The 20,969-nt window shown below is 37.7% G+C and overlaps 1 protein-coding gene and 1 long non-coding RNA gene across 2 annotated transcripts in view; one reads left to right on the top strand and one right to left on the bottom strand.

Annotated features, from left to right (window-relative positions):
• Positions 1–20,969, bottom strand: part of LOC311296517 (roundabout homolog 2) — a 70,358-nt gene that overhangs the window by 13,993 nt on the left and 35,396 nt on the right. Inside the window, exons 3-11 of the mRNA XM_084418343.1 lie at positions 19,781–19,938; positions 19,026–19,146; positions 18,790–18,928; positions 17,855–17,982; positions 8,437–8,561; positions 5,042–5,213; positions 3,581–3,786; positions 1,884–1,965; positions 1,538–1,706 (exon numbers count right to left, since the gene is read on the bottom strand). Of these exons, the coding sequence (XP_084274469.1) occupies positions 1,538–1,706; positions 1,884–1,965; positions 3,581–3,786; positions 5,042–5,213; positions 8,437–8,561; positions 17,855–17,982; positions 18,790–18,928; positions 19,026–19,146; positions 19,781–19,938 (1,300 nt within the window). The remainder of the gene's footprint in view (positions 1–1,537; positions 1,707–1,883; positions 1,966–3,580; positions 3,787–5,041; positions 5,214–8,436; positions 8,562–17,854; positions 17,983–18,789; positions 18,929–19,025; positions 19,147–19,780; positions 19,939–20,969) is intronic.
• LOC311296520 lies at positions 7,724–19,904 on the top strand. The gene is made up of 3 exons (XR_014628611.1): positions 7,724–7,924; positions 8,459–8,590; positions 19,830–19,904. It is a non-coding gene; the product is annotated as an uncharacterized lncRNA (long non-coding RNA).

Below are 20,969 nucleotides of genomic sequence, written 5' to 3'. Positions count from 1 at the left end.
ATCCGTAATATGCCAGAAAATACGAGTTCATATTGATTTAGTTTTACTGGTGACACCCTAACATCCAATTATAAAACATATAAAAAGATGACAGAGTGATTTGATATGGTTAGAAATAAACACAACCTCATAAAGGTAAAAAAAATTGCCCCTGAAAAAAATCAAATCCAGGGGCCCAATATCGTCTGTTAATGGAAAATTGGATTTCTGACTCTGAAAGTGTGTAAAGTAATGCATTACAATGTAAGTCTACAGGGCAATGTCTTGCACTGGAATAAACCGTCTCATGATGCACATAAAGATACTAGAGAAGGGTTGTTTACACTGAGAAAAAAATCCAATAGGAATTAAATATCTACAAGTTCGTCCACCTAGAAAAGTATTTCAAAAACCTCAAAAGGATGATGTATATATCACAGCTCATATAACACACTTTTCTATGAAAAAAAATGAAAGCTGCACATTTCTACTTTTAAACTCCTTGGTGGATAAAGAGAAAAGGGGCAATAAATGAAACATATAATATAATATAAATGATATATTGTTTTGAGCCCTTTAAGGCGAGACACTACAGGTGAATAGGGTAAAAATTTTAACTAGCAGATAACACCATGAAACTTTTCCAGTTGATTACCTACATTAAGACGAGAAAAAAATGTATTACAAGTTTTCTGTAATTTAATGTTTAAATATGCAAATCAGGCAATATCTAATCAAATATGCACTAATTTGCTTATATTTTAAAAAACGATATCTGAGTATTGGATAAAGCCAGGTTAAAAATTATTTTTTCATTGTGTTCACATATTAGATGGGAAAAAAATTACAGAGGGATTTATGGATATCTACTTTTGTTATCCTGTAAATCAGAAAATACTGTCAATAGCCTTAAAAAAATGATTTTCGCCATGTTTTTTGGAATAAAATGTTATATAAATCAGGCTAGGAATAATATATTTACAAATCCCTCTGTAAATGTCTTCATAATATAACTAGGTACAAGTCTGGAAAGTTTGGTGTATATAGGTGCTACTGAAGTGGAGATTTCGGACTTGGAGTATGAGAGAAAAGTCATTTTGAGAAAACGGGCTTTAAAGATTTTTCATCAGCCAATGAGATTGCGAATTCAGCCCTTTTACTTTCACGATTGGTTGCTGATAAAAAGGAAATGACCATATTTGGATCCGACAGGATTGTACACAAGAGAGAGAGCTTCCTAACGGTGCTTCTGATGACAGGCTGACGGCAGAGATCGCGGAGCAGCACGTTGATTTAGAACGCCAACTTTTGTTGAATTTATGAGAAATCTACAGACGCAAACAGACAAAGTGTAGTAAAATAAAGACCTAAATGTGTATTTCGGACTTTTTTTCAACACAAGTCTGAAAGAAGACATGTTATTGAAGACAAATATCCCAAAATCTCGAAATTGACCAGTAAAAAAAAAACTATGTTTTTGCCTGCCGTGTCTCGCCTTAAATGAAGGAAAAGAAATGAAAAGTTATTAGTAAGTTTGTGTTAATGGTCTCATATAAACCTGAAAGCCTCGATGATGTAGGAAGTGACAGCAGCTCCGCCCTCATGTGGGTTGGGCTGCCAAGTGAGAGTGACGCTATTTGAGGTCACATCTGTTACCACAGGCTTCTGTGGAGGACCAGGCAGCTGCAGGGACTGCGAGACCCGCGGGACAGAGGACGTTCCAGTCGCTAAACACAAGAAACAGAGTCAAATGTGACTGCCTGACTATTCCGTCAAGGGTGCATTCATGTCCAAGGACGTTTGACTGCACATTGAAATCATCAGTACAACGTGTTCCTTGAAGTGTCAGCCTTTTCAAAGTCTTATAAAGAGTTGTGTTACAGTGAAGAATGCTTGTATGCTACCTTTCACTGTCACGGTCGCACTCCAACTCGTCTCACCAGTGGAACTGGATGCGACACAGGTGTACGTTCCTGAGTCGGTCTCCTAGCAACAGAGAAGACAAAGTCATTTCTGAAAGACGACAAAGATAATTGCGAGCATGCAGTGTTTCTGAAGTAGTTTTACGCTCTCCAAATGATGCGGATCAAATGTATTCTTTCAGCCCATCAGTTTGTTTTCAGTTAGTTAGAGGTCTTGACCGTTAGAACTCCTCTGAGATCACATTTTTGACATCCTCAATGCCTGTTTTATATTCTGCATACTGCAGTGTAATCTGTCAAATGTCTCAATTAAAATATACAGACCTGGTACCACAGATGGCATTCAGTTTATCGGAATGTTTTTGAAATCCGAAGGCAAATAAAAGCTGTATGATACACAGTTGCTTCTCTTAATTAAAATAACTTTTGAATGACAAAGTCTTTTGAACATTATTTATTATCAGCATTGAACAAAACTATGAATTTAAGAACTAGCTCCCTTTCGGTATGAATTTGAATAGAACTGGCGACATGCTACAGGAATTTGAATTGGAACAACAGGAAAAGGAGTTTACTGAATTGCAATTAACACAGAGACAGAGGAATATCAATAGTTCAACACATGAATGTTGAAGAACTAATTATGCCTATTTATTATATACCCTGACAGGTGGAATATATTTTTTCTCTAATTAGGCATTTTAATACCGTGAAACACATTCTTCACTTTCATTAGTTTTGAAACATAAAATCAAACAGTGCAACAAATTACAAAATAAATAGGCATCATTTTTGACTAAATTATTGCATACTGGGAAATGATGTGTTGCTCCACTCTGATCCATAAAAATGAAAGTATATTTATTAAATAAAATGCACATATAATTAAACACAACCATATTTAAATATTGCTAATTCATATAAATGTTTATATAAATGATAAAATGTTTCTGGGACTACTCCATATGCTATGTGTATGAAATTATTTTTTATAATATAATAAAATATAATTATTATCACTACCACTTCTGAATGGCACACAACCTTTCTTATACTGCTATATGTTATGATATATGATGTATGATAGGCTTTAACATTCAAAAGAGCTCCACAAAGTTATATTTGCAAATTAAATATTTCAGTCCTATATCTGATTATCTGATAGGCTAATATATCTATTATGTCAAACACTATATCATGACATGACTGATTTGGCTGGTGATTCAGATGTATGGAACCCAGAGCTTTAAGTCCTCAGCTATTTTTCCACTGAACCTACTTGATGAATGAATGCCAGAATCAATTAAAACAAATCTTACTCTTTACTCCGATCTTGGAAGGAAACTGCAGATTAGTGTCACTTCCACTTTATCAGCGTAATTTTGTGTGCGTAATTACATTTGAGCTAAATGTACGCAGAGCTTCTCAGAGCGATCAAATCTGTTGGTTATTGATTTATGAACATTACGCGGCTAAATGTGTTTTGCATGCGTTGATGGAAACCCTGCCTCGGGTATAAGAAACGCTCAAGTGGACACCATTATTTCAGGTGTGCTTGTGAACGTCTCTCTCAGTTTGAAATGTTTTCTCAGAGCCTCTCTGTCCAGGGAGATTTTGCCTTTCACAGCCCTAATCAAAGCAAACAATTCACATCTTTGTCTGAAGCGTCTGTCAAATACCTTCACACCGCTGATGTGTAAAGTGCCGTTTTCCATTAGGCTTATGTGAATGTCATCGCTCAGAACGCTTTGCCCGTCCTTCTCCCACCTGACGCTGGGGATTGGGCTGCCCATCACATGGCACTGGAGTAGGGCGCTGGAGCCTAAAGCGAGCGTCTGGTTGGCTGGACCCTGTCGGATAATTGGAGGGACGAGATCTGATGGGCCTGGAGGATAAACAGCAGAGTGTGTTTGTGAGGAGTGTGTTTGCATCTGTTCAGTTGTCTAATAGTGCCTCTGGCATCCAAAGATCAGCCTTACTTACTTGTACGGCTAGGGAAGCGCAACTGGCAGTCAGAGTTAATCACACTTTGAGAACACAATGGCAAAGAAGATGGAGATATTCTGGAATTGGGTGTTTCTTACTTTGTACATTTGTCTTGTTTTCTAGTAAAAATATCTAAACATTCTTGAATCAAGATACATTTACTTGAGAGGCAAAATAACTAAAGACATTAAGGGCCAGATTTACTAAACAGGGCAAATCCCATAAAAGCGCCCATGGGAGTGGAAAGTTCTGCGGGTGATCTACTGACAATGTGCAAATTAAAGAACACAGACACAACCGGATCATTTCCATAATGACCAATGCAATCTATCAAGAGCAGCGCAAATCTGTGTAGGAGATGAAAATCAGGTGCGTGTGATCTACTAACAAAACACGGGCGAAATTGGGTTAAGACATGCTTTATTTGGGCATTAAATAATGGCACAAATACCAGTAAATTGACTAGCGCCAAACCTTAGTAAATCACGTTGCATGATTCATTTAAATACTCTCCTCCCATCATTTTTTTGTCTGAAAGATAAACTCCTACAAATGCATTTGTGATAAGGACACCTACAAAAATAACTGTCCATGCCTTTTCATTGCAAACATTTCTCTGTCTTTAGTAAATCCTGTCTTTTTTTTTAACACCAAAAGAGGGTTTGCACTGATGCAAGCTGTTAGTAAATCTTGTTTTTTGAAAAAGTCATCAAATTTAAGCATGTTTATGCTTAAAACACTGAAAAAAATCAGTCAGTGGGGTCAAAAAGATATTGGCAGATATTTAAATTTTTTAGAAAATGTCATTTTTGCTGAAATGTATCTTGATTTAAGATTGTTGAGATATTTGAACTTGAAAACAAGACAATAATACGCAGTAAGAAAATTGTCAACTATAAAATATATATATTTTTAGGGGGGTGAATTACGAGATACTGCAATTTTTTTTAAAATAAGTTAAGTACACTTCACTTTTAGTGATCCCTAATGATTGATGGCTTCATGATTGAAGTAATATACACATCAAAATTGAGAGCTGTGTACACTGTGTGCGTTCACGCTCAGGCGGTTTGTTAATACTAGGGGTTTTCTTCACAATTATCTCCGGAGACGCCATTTGCTGGGTGGGATGAACGGTAATCCCAGATACTCACCAGCTTCCACTTCCAGCAGAGCCTTGGCGAGGACACTTCCTGCCACGCTGATGGCCTGGCAGATATAGTGGCCTGAGTCTTCAGAGTGAACATCAGAGATGGACAGCTCTCCACTCATGGACACAGAATAACGGCCCGACTTGGAAGGAGGTTGGCCGGGGAAAAGCAGCATCTACACCAGAGGACAGACTCTTGAGTTCACACAACACCAGAAGTTCAGAAGCATTGAAAGTCTGTTTTACAAGTTACACATGGCCATGGAAAACAGGATTGTCTTTGTTCTTTTGAAGTGAAAGAGTTTGAATTGATTGTAATTAATTGTTTATTCTCATTTCCTCTGATTTTACATTTAGATTATATTTCTGTCATCCAACGCTCACTTAAAAAGTTAATATTTGAAAGGACTAATCATTTAATAACTGTTAATGTACTGTTAAATGTAATCTTAAATGTCAAAATTAATATCATTTTTCATACTGTACATAATGCTGTGATGCCTAAAATCACTTAAAATAATTGATTTTGGTTTATTTTTCATTTATTCAGACAAAAAAATAGAACTGGCCATAGCATGAAAATAATTAATAATTATTATTTTAATATCCACCATTTATCATTCATCAGCCATAACATTAACATAATTAGGATTTTAATCATTTTAATATTCATTCGTCCCTATACTTTAAGACTCAATTCATTAACATCAGTTTATGCATCATGATCAAACAATGAACAATATTTAAAGCATTTATTAATCTAGGTTAATGTTAATTTATAAATAAATAATTGTTCATTTTTCATTTATGTTCACTCATGTCATAATACATTTATATAATACAAATCATACCGTGCCGTTCAAAAGTTTGGGGTTTTGGCAAAAACGTTTAATGTTTTTGAAAGAAGTCTCAAATATATAGTAAAACAGTAATATTGTTAAATATTATTAAAACTGAAATATAACTGTTTTCTATTTGAATATATTTTAAAATGAAATATATTCCTGTCTGTGATGGTAAAGCTGAATTTTCAGCATCATTACTCCAGTCTTCAGAGTCACATGATCCTTCATTCTAATATTCTGATTTGATGCTCAAGAAACATTTCTTATTGTTATCAATGTTGAAAACAGTTGTGCTGCTTATGTGGTCAATTTAAATGTGGTAAAAAAAATTCAGGATTTGATGAATGGAAAGTTCAAAGAACAGTATTATTTTGAAGTTTAAGTTCAAGTTCAAATTTAATTGTATATGGCACATTTAAAAACAACCACAGTTGACCAAAATGCTTAACAATGTCAGAAGTCTAGCATATAAATGTATGTGTGCAGTGCCCTAAAGCAATTCATTACATCTCGAGACCTGATATCACGCGATACTTCCTGATACCCGCCGGCCCAAAGTTGCAAGGGTGTTTTTTCCGCTCACAGGCGTTAGGGAGAAGCGAGACGGCCACCATTCAACCCGAAAAAAGTCATATAACCATTCCAGTGACTCCGAAGCTGTTCAGTTAAGGTAAATTTAGAGATGGTCCTCACTGCAGAACATGAAATCCACGGGGAGGAGTCGGAACCAGATCCGACTCCTCCCACCTTACATATACCTAAACCTACCCATCTCCACCCCCTGATCCCTAAACCCACCCCTAAACCTACCCATCTCCACCCCTTAATCCCTAAACCCACCCCTAAACCTACCAATCTCCACCCCCTGATCCCTAAACCCACCCATAAACCTACCCATCTCCACCCCTTAATCCCTAAACCCACCCCTAAACCTACCCATCTCCACCCCCTGATCCCTAAACCCACCCCTAAACCTACCAATCTCCACCCCTTATATCTGGATCCAACTCCGCCCCCTGGATCTCGTGTACTGCATTGAGGTGCTACTGTAAATTTAGCTAAGAAAACCTGCATAGTTCCCCTTTAAAAAAAATCGTGCTGTGTACATAATACAAACTAATGCACAAACTAATATTAGTACTTTATATGTAGAAATTCACATTAGCCTACATTAATAGACCAGGGTCATCACTAGAGGGGCGAAAGGTGGTGAGGATTCTCCTAACACCACCATCCCCTTAAAAACGTGATTTCAACTGAAGGGAACCCCTACAGCAACAACCCGCACTGGGGCCCCGGATACCCTAGCTATGGCCCTGTGTGTTATTAAATTATGATGCTGACTAACATACATGAACAAATCAAAAAAATGAAAGGCATTAAATATGGTGCCGATTAAAGATCTCATCTCCATCACCACTGCACATCAGCTGATTTGAGCGCTTGGTCATGTGTCTTTCTGGCAGTTTAACGCGCTGACCGAAGCTGCTTGCTCCTTTGTGGGACTTCAGTTAGGTTAACTCGGGGTATATACATGATGGGGAATCTATCCACTTCTCTTAAGAGGCTTAAGCTGGGCAAGTAATGGACCATGGTGAAAAGGCCACAGCGTAATCTGGAACACAGCTGCAAATGGTTTACAAACGTGAACACAGGGGACGTGCTATAAAATCCATTGCACAGGCAACACCCCAAATCACTCAAAAATGATGTGAGCCATCAAGGCTGAGTGGTCTTTAGCTCTCCGCTGCACTGACGGAGGTCTATTTTTAGAGTAGAAACAAGCTCCTGACTACCATTACACTGAACGCTACGCTTATGGGAGCTGCTCTGACACCTGATGTTCCACTGTGTCAAATTTTCTCTTCCTACTCTTTCACGAGTCTCTTCTTTTTCCTCTTAGGAGGCCCAACTCTCATCTGTGGTTTCCCATAATGGCTCTGAAAAAATGCTGCCTTGAAGGGCCCGACTCCAGCAATCCAACGCTCTGAATCATCTCTTCAATGCAATCAGCAATACACAACTAATCAGTATCAACAAGGGTAAATATAATCATCGAGAGGCTCTAGACTTGTTTTCAAGCTCTGGCTAAGTTAATGAGTCACCGATAAACATGCTCTGAGATGCAAACACAACATCTTTATATGAAGAGATCTCCCTTTGATCTCCAATCAGGCTTTTTAAACCCACGCATGACATACAGAGAAGTATTGGATTATTGACTGACAATGCTGAGCAATCTCATAAGCTGCGTCTAAAATCATGTACAAAAGATTGTGTACTTGAACTATACAGTATGTACTTGACTATATACTGCATGCATTTCAAAGGGTAATATATTCTATACTGCACATACACTACCGTTCAAAAGATTTTTTTCATCTTAAGCTCACCAAGGCAGCATTTATTTAATCAAAAATACAGTAAAAACTGTAATATTGTAAAGATTATAAAAACTGAAAATAACTGTTTGAAATGTAATTTATTCCTGAATTTTCAGCAGCTGTTTGGTTGGTTAGATCATGTAGGTAGGAAGCATAAGTTGCACACTCACCTGACTGCCTTCTTTCTTCCAGAAAACTGCTGGAAGGGGGTTTCCCTGGGTGCCACACTGAAAAGTAACAGTCCGTCCTTGAACAGCGACTTGATCCAGGGGACGTACATCAATCTGTGGAGGCACTGAGACCATAGAGAACCAAATGGGACTGGTTAGAGGATTTGCAAATGCTTTATGATTTTCCTGTATGTTTGTCATTTTTGCTACCTTTATAGATACTGGAGGAAGGACAAAAAATAATGGCAAATGGTGTTGGCAAAATAACACACGCTGCACTACAAGTGCACACATGCACCACCCACTACGGCATGGACATAGGAAAACTGTATTGCCCAGTAGACTAATGCTGCCTTCACGTGCTATCGGAATTATCATAATACAAGTTTCCCAGTTAAAAATTGGACACGTATTTACCACTTGAAAACTTCGGGATAATTTTGATACCCAAGTTCCCGAGTTGGGTGGACCATATATTTTAAACATGGCGGAGGGGAGAACGATTGCTGCTGTGACTGTTATTCTTTACAATTTTTTTCCACAACAGCTACATCACCTTGTCTTATTGTTAAAGTAGTGCATATTTACATATATGAATAATCATTTGAAGCATATTGTATTTTATACACAGCGAAAATAGCATGTATTTGACTGAAATTCCAGTATTGTCAGCTTGCTTATCTTAATCTAAATCTAATTAGCAATGAATGTTTATATGGTTGTCAATGAAAGGGATGTGAAATATCATTTTGGCTTTAATAAGACTGTCCCCATATATAGGCAAGAATAAACATGGTGTCCTCCATGATTCCCGTTCTTTCAGAAAACAAAGCGCTTGAATGCAACAAGCTCGTAATCACAATTTTAGAAGTGGGAAGTAGAAAATTATATTTTGTTTAAGTAACAAACATACACTATCATTTAAAAGTTTTGGGTGAGTAAAATTTGTACAAATAAATTGATACTTTTATTCAGCAAGAACTCATTAAACTGATCAAACGTTACAGTAAATATATTTATAATTGTACAAAAGATTTCTATTTCAAATAAATGCTGTTCTTTATATTACAGGAATAAATTACATTTTAAAATATTTAAATAGAAATGAAAGTTTATTTTAAATTGCAACGATATTACTGTTAATATTACCGTTTTATTGCATTTTTTGATCAAATAAATGCAGCCTTAGTGAGCATTAAAAAATTATATAAATGTAATTAAATATTGAAAAAAAAATTACTGTCACTTTTGATCAATTTAATACATTCCTGCTGAATAAAAGTATAAAAAAATAAATAAAAAAAAACAACTTACTAAACCCCAATCATTTGACCAGTGGTATATATATCAGAAAAAAATTAAATACAAATTAAAATGAGACAATTGTTGATATTCAGCAAAGGTACAAAGCTATAAAATGACCAGGGATAGCATAGAATCTCATAAGAAATATTATGAAATGGAAATTATTGAAGACTTTGGCATCTCAGCAAATGCCAAGTACAAGCAGTTTGTGGCATTACTGAGAAACATCCTGAAAGTTCTAGAAGAGGTAAGGCATTTCTCTCAGAAACATCTGTGAAGCAGAAGACAAGCAAACGTCTCAGGGGGAGTCATTTATTTGCATACTGTGAGTTGTTTTAGCACTTGATTCACTAAAGGAACTATGCTAATGGTAACAACAGGTAACAACACCCTAAAATCTGTTTCCAATCCAAAAGGATACAGCAGACTACGAGATTTGGCTCAATTTACTGGCACGGTAGTTTGCAGCTGTATTGTGAGAAACGCCTTTCAATTCGTTTTTTTATCTCATAGCTTTTTGATACACAATCATAGCAACTGTGATGTTGAAGACACATCATTAGTGATTTGTGTTTCCTGTGGGTGTCTCTGACAATTACGACTCCTACTTAAACTTGGTTTGATTGAATTGAACCCTCACCGAATACCATCTATAAATATGTATAAATAAGTATTTTAAATCACTTATCAGTTAAGTGCTGTCTTCTGTGGCTCATCAGCTCTGTGATTTGCACATTAGTGTGAGAGCCGTTGGATTAAAACATATAGAGTCTCCACTCAGCTCAGATTAAAGCAAGAAATTAGTTGTGACCCCAAAGTAGATTCCGATGCTGGAGTCCGTGGCTCATGCTGGGACAGCGGCGGATGAACGGTCTTGAAAAACATCTGTTTTAAACTGCAATGTTTGAGGTGGCTACTGCTTGGTTTATCGCTCGGTAAGCCAAACAGAATCACCAGCGTTATCCAGCAGCCATTTCCCACCCACTTTTTAGTACGGCGCTGGGCTCAGAGCTGTGTGTCTTTGTTTAGATAACCAGACCGCTACCCTGCTGTTCAGAAACTTCACAGTAGGTTTGTACACCAGATTCAAGTGAGAGAGCGTGAAAGGCAGACAGGGAGAAAAGCGTGAGATCTGACTCATCCGTGTTGTTTCTCCATTTTCACATTTTTTTCTGATGGAGCTACGAGCTCCTACACAAATAACAGCTTATGACGAGAAGCCGACAAAGATCACTAAAACCGGAGGAGAATAATAGTGTGTGGAAAGTGGCTCTGGGCTAATGGAGCTACTGAACGCTTCTGCAGGTGACAATTCCCATGCGACAGCATATCTTGTATGTATGCATGCATGTCAGCTTTGGGGACTGAAATAATGAGTGAAAGAAATGCTTCTGTGTAGAATGCGATTCTGGAGCCTTAAAGGGACAGAAGATATATTTTTTTAAATGTCTGTGTTTATTTGTCCATACAATGAAAGTCAATTGGGTCCAATGGGAATATTGTTTTGCACCCTATTGACTTTCATTGTTTGGACAACAAATACCTTTCCACATACAGTGCTCCACAGAAGAAAGAAATTCATTCAGGTTTGGAACCTCATAAATGACAGAATTTTCATCTTTGTGTGAATTGTCCCTTTAAAGGGTTAGTTCATCCAAAAATGAAAATTCTGTCATCAATGAATCACCCTCATGTCGTTCCAAACCCATAAGAATTTGTTAATCTTCGGAACACACATTTTTATTTTTATTATTTTCTGTCCCTCCATTCAAAAGTCTATTCACTCAAACCTTCATAAAAAAGATAGTAAAATAAATCCATTTGAATTGTGCAGTTAATCTTCTGAAAAGACATGATCACTTTATATGATGAACAGGTTTAATTTGGGATTTTATTAATATATTTGTACATATTTGGAAAATAGAATCTCAAGCAATCTGAAGATGAACGAAAGTCTTATGGGTTTGGAATGATATGAGAGTGATTATCTGATTATCCCTTTAAAAGCCACAGAATTAAAACCCACCATTTCCTGTTTTTAATACGGGGCACATTTGAGATGATCCAGTGAACGAGGATGCGTTTGACTCACGACTCATCCAGTAGGCATTTTGTTGCTGGGCTTGGTAAAAGCTCTCATGCACATGACCGCTCATCGTGTACACTTGTCTGATGAGTGTAAAAACAGCAGATGTGTGTGGTCAGTCGTAATCTTCAGCGCGTTAAGTCACTGATGCCGTGGCTTTGCTCCCTGGTATGTTGGGAAAATGTTAGGATAGAAGGCAGCAAACATCTTCTGAGAGGATCAGAGAAGACAGCTTTCTCCTGACAGCCACAGGCCCTGTCAATCTCATACGAGCACAGGTGTGCTCATAATACCACACAGGAAATGAACGTTGACAGACTGAATACACAACCATTGGGGCTTTCTCGCACCGCATAGTTCTAGAAACTTAGTTCTAGGAACTAGCCACTAGGGTGGTTCCCTGAGAAATAAATGTTCCCGTAGGGCAATTTTTCTGTAGCCTGACTATGTCAGACTTCGTACTTCCGCTCAATTTCAGTTCGCTTCTGTACTCAGTCTGAGATAGTGACCTATCTCCCGGTTTTCCTCCGGCCTCAAAACAGCCGGCCAATCAACGAACAGAGGGCGGGCTGAGAGCCGTGACGTAGACGCTGATTGTACCGTGGATGCGTAGATTTACTTCACATAATCTGCAAAAGTCGTTCACAGCCATGTTCACCATGTTTGTTTTCGCATCATACATGTGTTTACAGTGGAAGTTAACACACGCGCATAACACACGTCATAACCAAACGTTATGTGATTGGCTTACGGGTAACCAATGATTTTAAACTTCAGACAAGCGCCCCCCCGTGAGAAAGAAAACGCTTTTCAATTATGCCCTTCCAGACTCTGTCTACGAAGCAAAGCGAAGTAGCAGAGTTTGGTATTACCAGGCTAATTTTTCTGGTTTCTTCATTAGTTTTTTATTTGTTTAACAGTCCTGTCTAATACTTTATTAGATAGGACTGTTATGCAAAGAAAGTAGACAATATATGAAAAAGTATTAGCGTTTGCCATGTGGTTGATGCCCAATCATGTTTGGTCCCCTCAAAAGCCACTTTTACACCGTCGGACCGAGCGATTCTCGTAACCGTTCTATTCCGTGCCGATCCGGGCCAGCCGGTACGGTTACTGTTTCATTTTCCACAGTGGGGCTGATAATGGCCTCTCTTTTGGAATGTAATACTCACATCAGTATCAATATATCGATACTTCAGTATCAATACGCCCATCCCCATCTTAGAACTAAAATTGTTTCCAGTTCCTGCGGTGCGAACACACCAAAAACCGGCTACTTCCGCCATTAGTTCTAGAAACTATGAAAAGGTTCCTCTGGTGCGAAAGCCCCTTATGTTACTTAACTAAGTTCCTGAAAAGAAAATGTTACTGTGTATTAACATATGGGACCAAACTTAACACTCGCCAAGTGAGTAAAAACATTTCTGGAGAGTAAATGAAACGAGTTACTCAAAGTGGCTGGAGACTTTTGCATAATACTGCTACATAAAGCATTTGTAAATCTGTAAGAATTACAGCCACAAACAGTAAGTGGAATATTTTTTACGTTAATCCACAAAAAGAAAACGTGAAGAGTGAATTCCTGATATTTGTGAAAGGTGCAGTTCTACTGAGAGAAGGATACTGGCTCATGTCATAAGTGAGCACTAAAACAGTGACACAAAACCAACACAATGGGATTGTGTTCCTCATATTTTAGCTTTGGTGGATTAATGTAAGGAATATTCCACATACAGTAGTGTTTGTCACAAATATGCTAGAAAAAAACCTGCAAATTTTCTCATTTTACTCACCAATAACAGGAATGTCAAAAGTAATTTTGGATCTAAATATATATTTATTTGGTGTAACTGCTAGTAAAATTGATTATTGGATTTAATGGATTTATTTTTTAAAACTACTTTTTTCTTTTATTGATCTTCTAGACAGTGAGAGAGATGAAAGGATGAGGAAGAATGTGTGGGAACAGGATCAGTAAAAGTCACAAATCAAATTAACCCCAAAAGCATCGGTGCCACAAATGAATGTGGTAAAGCATGTGGACTAATTAATACATCACGTTAACATTTTTTTATAAAAATGTTACCTCTATTTTACACCATTTTTCAATAATCTGAGATCATGGCACATCACCTAAATTCAGTCTCAAATCCTTGCAGCTCAACTTGTAGAGAATGATGCAAGTTCGATATCCAGGTAATACTAGCTACTGATACAATGTTCTGCTTAAATGAATTATAGGTTGTTTTGAATAAAAGTGTCTGCCAAATACATGAAAATAAATGTGAAATTTGCTTAAAGCAATCACTTCAGTTATAAAATTTAGCAGTCTCTCTCTTTTTTAAAACGTTTGAATGTTCATGTTTCAATTATATAAATGTTAAGCGGCTGATAATTTTTTTGAGCTATAAAATCCCCATTAATCAAATGGCAGAATCATAGTAATGACTTAAAATGTCTTTTTGAAGCATTCACACACACTATGCAAAGCAGCGGACATAAAACAGCCTGGCTTTGACACCTTGTGAGATGTGGCAGCATGCAGTGAAGAGGAAGGAAAGGTTGGTAAGGATGAAATGATGAAGGGCAACAAAACATCAAGGCAAATGAGACAGAAAATTCACAAATGAAACATCAAGAAAATGGCCCTGAGTCAGAAAATGGAGAGAGAGAGAGAGAGAGAGAGAGAGAGAGAGAGAGAGAGAGAGAGAGAGAGGAGGCAGTAAAATGAGGCAGTAGGCAGGAGATGGAAGCTTGGTCTCATCTTAATTGAGACTGGCAAAATAACTGGAGGATGAATTGAATCAGGTCTTCTACAGCTGCTTCCCCCGGCTTGTGCCAGTTAGATTCCCATCCAGTTCTTTCTTGCTCAGTCTTTCTCTCTCTCATCTCTACACACACGCAAAACACACATTTTTCCATGTTCTATTAACACTGCCTCTGCACTCCGGCAGTTTGCTAAAGCACACCATCTCTCTATAACAGCTGTCAGATACAGTAATCCACATGCTTTAACATAAGCTCCACATAGTTGCTCTGTTCCAAAACAGAGTGATCCGTCTAAGTAGAAAATTCCGCCTTAATTTACTCACCCTGATGCTGTTCCAAACCTGTATGAGTTTCTATCTTCAGCACAACACAAAATAAGATATACATTTTGAAGAATATTTCAGGTGTTTTTGTCCATACAATGAAACTCAAAGTTCAAAACAACATTTGGTCTCTATTAGGGTTGGGTATCATTTGAATTTTAGTGATTCCAATTCCGATTCTGCTTATCGATTCCGATTATTATTGATTCCCAGTTTTAATTCCAATTAGGTAAAAAAAAAAAAAAAAAATAGATCTCAAACATATTTATTCTGTCTTTCGCAAAACTTTGCAGCTGACTACCATGAAAAAAAATCAGCAGCCTAAAGAATACTTTGTCGTGGAAATTTTAAACTGTATATTAAATTAACCATGTTTCTAACATCTAACCTTATTTAACATCTAACATTGGAACAGGATGTACTGTACGAAACCAATGGAAAACTTGTGTCTTTGACTATGTGCGTATGTATGTAAAAATAACTTAGTTTTGGGAAATGAAACTAGACAGTCTGTTAGAATCTTGTGATTACAGATGAAGTCACCGCAAGATCAGAGTTTGCTTTACCTAGTAACAGAGGGGTTTGCATATGAAGAACCAATCAAATAGTGGGGAAATTATGTAATGCAGCCTGACATTATGTCATACCTCTATACTATAAAAACTGTTGTATATGTGTTTTACGGCGGGATTCTCAATGGAATTTGCAAGAGATCCTCCGGCCTTGATTCTTCTTGGGAGAGTTCTCTGAGAACTGCTCGAAGACTCTCCCGGCCGTTATTAAAGCATTTAAAGGACAATTGCAGGTCTGTTTGTCAATTTATTCCTGCGCAGGAAGCTAGTTTAGGCAGGAAGCTAGTTTAGGTAGGAAGCTAGTTTAGGTAGTTTAGGGAAAGAAAAGCTGGTGATCTATAGAGTGGGGACGTGAAGAACGGGAACCAATAAATGGAGCCAGGTAGTCCGGTGATCTATAGAGTGGGGACGTCAGGGACGGGAACCAATAGATAGAGCCGGATAGTTAGGTTAAGGGAAAATTCCTTTACAACTTTCACAAGGAATTGTGTGACTGTTTACGAGGATCTTTCGACATAACTTTGTGTGTATTTGTCCATTCAAGATGCGAATGAGAAACTTAATTTAGTATTCGCGCACTATATGAGAATTGTTTTTTTGTGTGCGCAGCACAGAAAACAGAGCAAGAGTGCTGAATTGAGTTCTCTTTCACGTCTACTTGCACTTGAATGGTTTAAAATCACATTAAAAAGTAGCAAATGTCTGTCCATTCTAAGTATTTTTATACGCATTTCAGTATTGTGTTGTTAGCTTAGCAGCATACTAACGTCAATTGTGAATTGAGTCTCCCACTACTTGTGTTGTGCTTTGTATTGCTGCCTATGAAGAGGTTTCTAAATCAGTCACTTCCATGACAGTTAGGATTCCACCTTAAACTTAAAGTATACTTTGTTTTTTATGTGTATGCTAGGGTATGCGTACAGTGCAAGTTGCGTACATCAGCATAGTTTGTGCAATACTATACACACAGCCCGAAGTCTCTAAATGCAAGACACTCCGCATCATGTATTTTATAATGTCAGGTTTGCATCTTCTCTCTTTATTCCAGAGCATTTTATGTTTTGTATTAATTATCTTTGAACTGATTATGAAATTGGCATGATATATTTACCTGACATAATAAATTGTTACATTTGATTTTATTCCGACAGACTCTGAAATTGTTTTCCCAAGTAGATTAAACAGATTTGTATGTTACCGCAAGTTTTGTGTCAGATTAGTTACGACTAATATTTGGCACTAATTCAAGTGTACGTGGTTCGCAAAGACAAGAAGTGAATTTCCGTTTAAAACAGCAAAAATGCTGCTTGACCAATCTAAATTTGGTGTGTCTTACCTCTGTTTTAATTTAATGTTACTTTAGATAAGTCTACGTGGGAACCACGGCATGGCCAATCCAAAACTATTATAAGAGGAATAATGTTGGTCAACTTAAATCTGTAATAGTGGCCATACCTCGGCCTGAAGTAAACGTTACTTTAATTTCAAGTGTATGCAGTCACGGTGGCTATACCAAAGTATCTTTGATTGTGTAAGCGTGAATGCGACCAATCTCAGGTATATAGCAATTACCTCTGTTTGGTGACCAAAACTAACGAGCTTGTGATTATGAGACCCGCGTTAAGCAGAAGGTGTGAGGACCTCAGAGCAACATAGCTTCCTAATATGAACGGGTAAAATATAAGTAAAGAGTTAAAAAGAATAATCAAACATTCGCTCACATTTAATGATGCTCGGATATCATTAAAACCTTTTTCATTTATGGAGTCAGATGAAATAACGAGGTAATACATATGAGAAAAAGTATTTAATTTAATCTTGTTGTGTTGCGTGAAAGGAAAGACAGTAACACGCAGAGACCTTCACCCGTTCTATCGGATGCCGCCATTGGACCGATTTAGACGGGCTTACAATGATCGATGTAGTACGTCCAAATTTCATTCATACTGAACACATTCATACTATATAGAATGTACTTTTTTATTGGTCATGAATTAAGTTATATACAGTATGCGATTTCAGACGCAGCACTGTGTTCATTATGCCAAACGTTCATGTCAAAACTGGGCTTTACTGTCAGCTGCCTATGTAGGCAATGAGGCAGTTCACTAGGTAAAATAGAGCTAACATTTAAGCAGCAACAGAGGAGCTGATAAACTCTTCCATGTGACTTCACACAGATCAGACTGATTGCGCCTGACAGGTTCAAATGGCTGCGGTGAGGTCTGTTTAATGGAGATGAGCAACACCATATGCATGAAGCTAGGAAAATCAGCTCACTTCTTTGTGATTCACATTTCATGTGCTCTGTGATGTGTCGACACACATGTAAAAGGCTGAGAATGCACGCATGCACGTCTTACCATGGACCTGCAGCATGGCGGAGGCTTCGGTTTTGCCCACGCTGTTTTCGGTGACACACGTGTAAGTGCCCTCGTCTTCCGCTCTGACCCTCATCAGATGAAGGCTGTTGTCACCACGGATCTCAAATCTATTCAGCCGAGAGGGTGAAAAGAGACAATGGTTGTCCGTGAGGAGAGAAGACTGAACAGTCATCACACCTTTCTCCTACACCATGTCTACATATTCTCTGAGAGGACATTTCTGTGTAATTCCACCATATATACCATATATCTCATAGTATGAGATGATGAGATAACCCTTATCACCCCCATTTGCTGGCGACAAATTATTACCACAAAAATTTGAAACTTAAAGGGTTGGTTAATACAAGGATATTATTTTAATATAACTCCAATTGTGTTTGACTGAAAGAAGAAAGTCATATACACCTAGGATGGCTTGAGGGAGAGTAAATTATGGGATCATTTTCATTTTTGGGTGAACTAACCCTTTAATGCTGATTATATAATTTCCAGTTAAATATATGTAAATATAATTATCATATTGCATATTGCAAATAACATTATTTATCAAGTTATCGCATATCTAATTTTTCTTCAATGTCGTGCAGCCCCACTTTATATGTGAATAAAAGCCTAAATTAAATCTGTTCATCATATAAACATCAATCAACGCACATACAGTAGAGCTCATCAAATATGGCAAATGGAAGCTCAAACATACTGTCTGACAATGTCTTTATGAACTTATGAGCTTCATTAAGTTTTAGTGGAATGGACTTTCAATGGGAGTGACTGAAATCTCTCAGGTTTTATAAAAAATATGTTCATTTGTAAGGGTTTGGAACGACACACATATTTATTGAGCTTTCTCCTTCTCTAACTGAACTATAACGGAAAAAAAGCATCACAAATGTTTGTAAGCAGAGTCTTGCCTCCCCCGTGGTAGTTCTCCCTCATCTCTGTTCCAGCGGACAGTCGGAGCCGGGTCTCCATGAACCTCGCACAAGAAGTCAACAGTCTCCTCAGCCAAAACGATCTGATTCACAGGTCTGCGGATGAAAACTGGCCTCTCTGCTCCCACAATCACACAGACAAATCACACTGTGCTTATTTTCACCCTTTTGCCAAACAAACAACAACAAAAAACTAGCCAGGAAATTGAACTTACCAAAAACAACGAGTTCGGCTGGATCACTGTCTCTCTCGCCCACCATATTGGTGCCCACACACACATACATGCCTGCGTCACTTTTCCGGGTGTGAGAAATCATCAGCTTACCACCACGCATCTGAATAAAAAAAATTAAAAATAATAACATCTACATCGTCATATCATCATTTAACTTTGACAAATATGTACACATACATAACATAAAGACTTATTTCAGAAGCCTAATAAAAGCCTGGTTTTATTTTAAATGGTCACATGACCAAACAGTTTCTTTCAGTAACCAGCAATGTTATTTTAGTATTATTTATATACTATTATATATGTTGAATTATCTTTTCTTTTTACCTTTTCATTTTAAATTTAGTTTAAGATTTAACCTTTGACATTTGTACAAAAAAAAAAAAAATTTACCTTTAATTTATTTTTATTTTATTTTTAGTAATTTTAGTACTAATTTAACGTATTTATTTCAATTAGCTTTTTTATATTAACAAAAATTTTTTTTTAGTTTTAGTTAATGACAATGCTAACCAGCACAACATAAGCATAAAAAATTGCTAAAATGCACCTTTCTTTTACACACACTCTCAAACTCACGAGTGATGTCATTTGTTGGTGGAGAACAGGACGTGACTAAGTACACTGATTTATGTTCCAGTCGATGCTGGTTGCAGAGTAGAGTGATGTCACTGCTACACTACAACCTAATCATCACTCCTTTGCCAACATTGCACTTTCTGCTATTAACTCACAGAGATCCTGCCGTCCTTGTCATTGACACGAACATTGTTCCTCTTCCAGGAAACAGTGGGCTCGGGGTGACCCCTGGGAGGGACGCACTCCAGTACAGCAGGCTCTCCGGCTGCCACCACCACGTCATTGGGAGGCTGGCGGAAATCATCCCTGAGAACTAAGGGAGATTGAGACAAGTGTTAGCTCTATGTTGAGTTGTTTTTTATTTTGTTTGTGCTCCCCTGTGTGAGGTGTTTTTTCATGGATATTCATTGAGGAACTTGGGAACTATGAGTCAGAGATGAGTCGTCTTTTTTTTCAGCTCCTGTCCTCAAATCTCCTGTGCTTCTTCCTGCATGTAATGCCTTGGCTTTCTCATCTTATCAATTATAAAGTGTTTTCATGACAACACATTCACATTAAAATACAGCTGAATAATTGACCAAAGAAAAAAAAGAGACATTACATGACTGGGGGTCTGTTCCAAAACCTAGTGAGCTGCCTAATATTTACACTACCGTTTAAACATTTGAGTTCAGTAATTATAAAAAAAAAATTAATTCATGAAATTGATCAAAGGTGAATGTAAAGACATTTATAATGTTAAAAAAGATTTCCATTTCGAATTAATGATGTCCTTTTGAACTTTCTACTCCTCAAAGAATCCTGAAAAATGGATCACGGTTTCCAAAATTATAAAAGCAGCCAGCTGTTCCCTTTCAGTCGAGAACATCAGACGTAGTCTACGTCGACTGAATGGGATCACGCTAGGGAGCCTATCTTCTTCGAGCATGCTTGAACGAGCCAATGCGCGCAATGGCGACGTGAATTTGCATCACGCGCTCCGCCCCGCGAGACGGGTATAAATACGGAAGCAGATGCATACACCATCTGTCTTTCGCTTTGGAGCCGATCGTTCTCTATGACGGAATCTCTGAAGAGTGTTGTTTTCTACAACGAGCGAGTGTGTCGGTGCTTCTTCAGGAAGTCTCTCCCTGGCTGGTGTTTCTACAGCGCGAGCAGCGGTGGTCGCGAGCTCTTTGATCACTCAACTGCTGTTCTAACAGCATCACATTTCTGTTTGTGTTTGTTTGTCTGACTGCCAGTTGAGGGTGAGAAGAGTGATTGCTTTACTGGTACAGGCTGCACCATCCCTGTCAGTGTTGCAGCGATCATTCCCCTGGGTGCTCCAGCACTGGTGAGAGGTTT

This window comes from Rutilus rutilus (genome assembly GCF_951802725.1).
Source record: "Rutilus rutilus genome assembly, chromosome: 9".
Lineage (NCBI taxonomy): Eukaryota > Metazoa > Chordata > Actinopteri > Cypriniformes > Leuciscidae > Rutilus > Rutilus rutilus.
The sequence above is the reverse complement of the archived record's forward strand: the minus strand, read 5'-3'. Positions and strand labels throughout refer to the sequence as shown.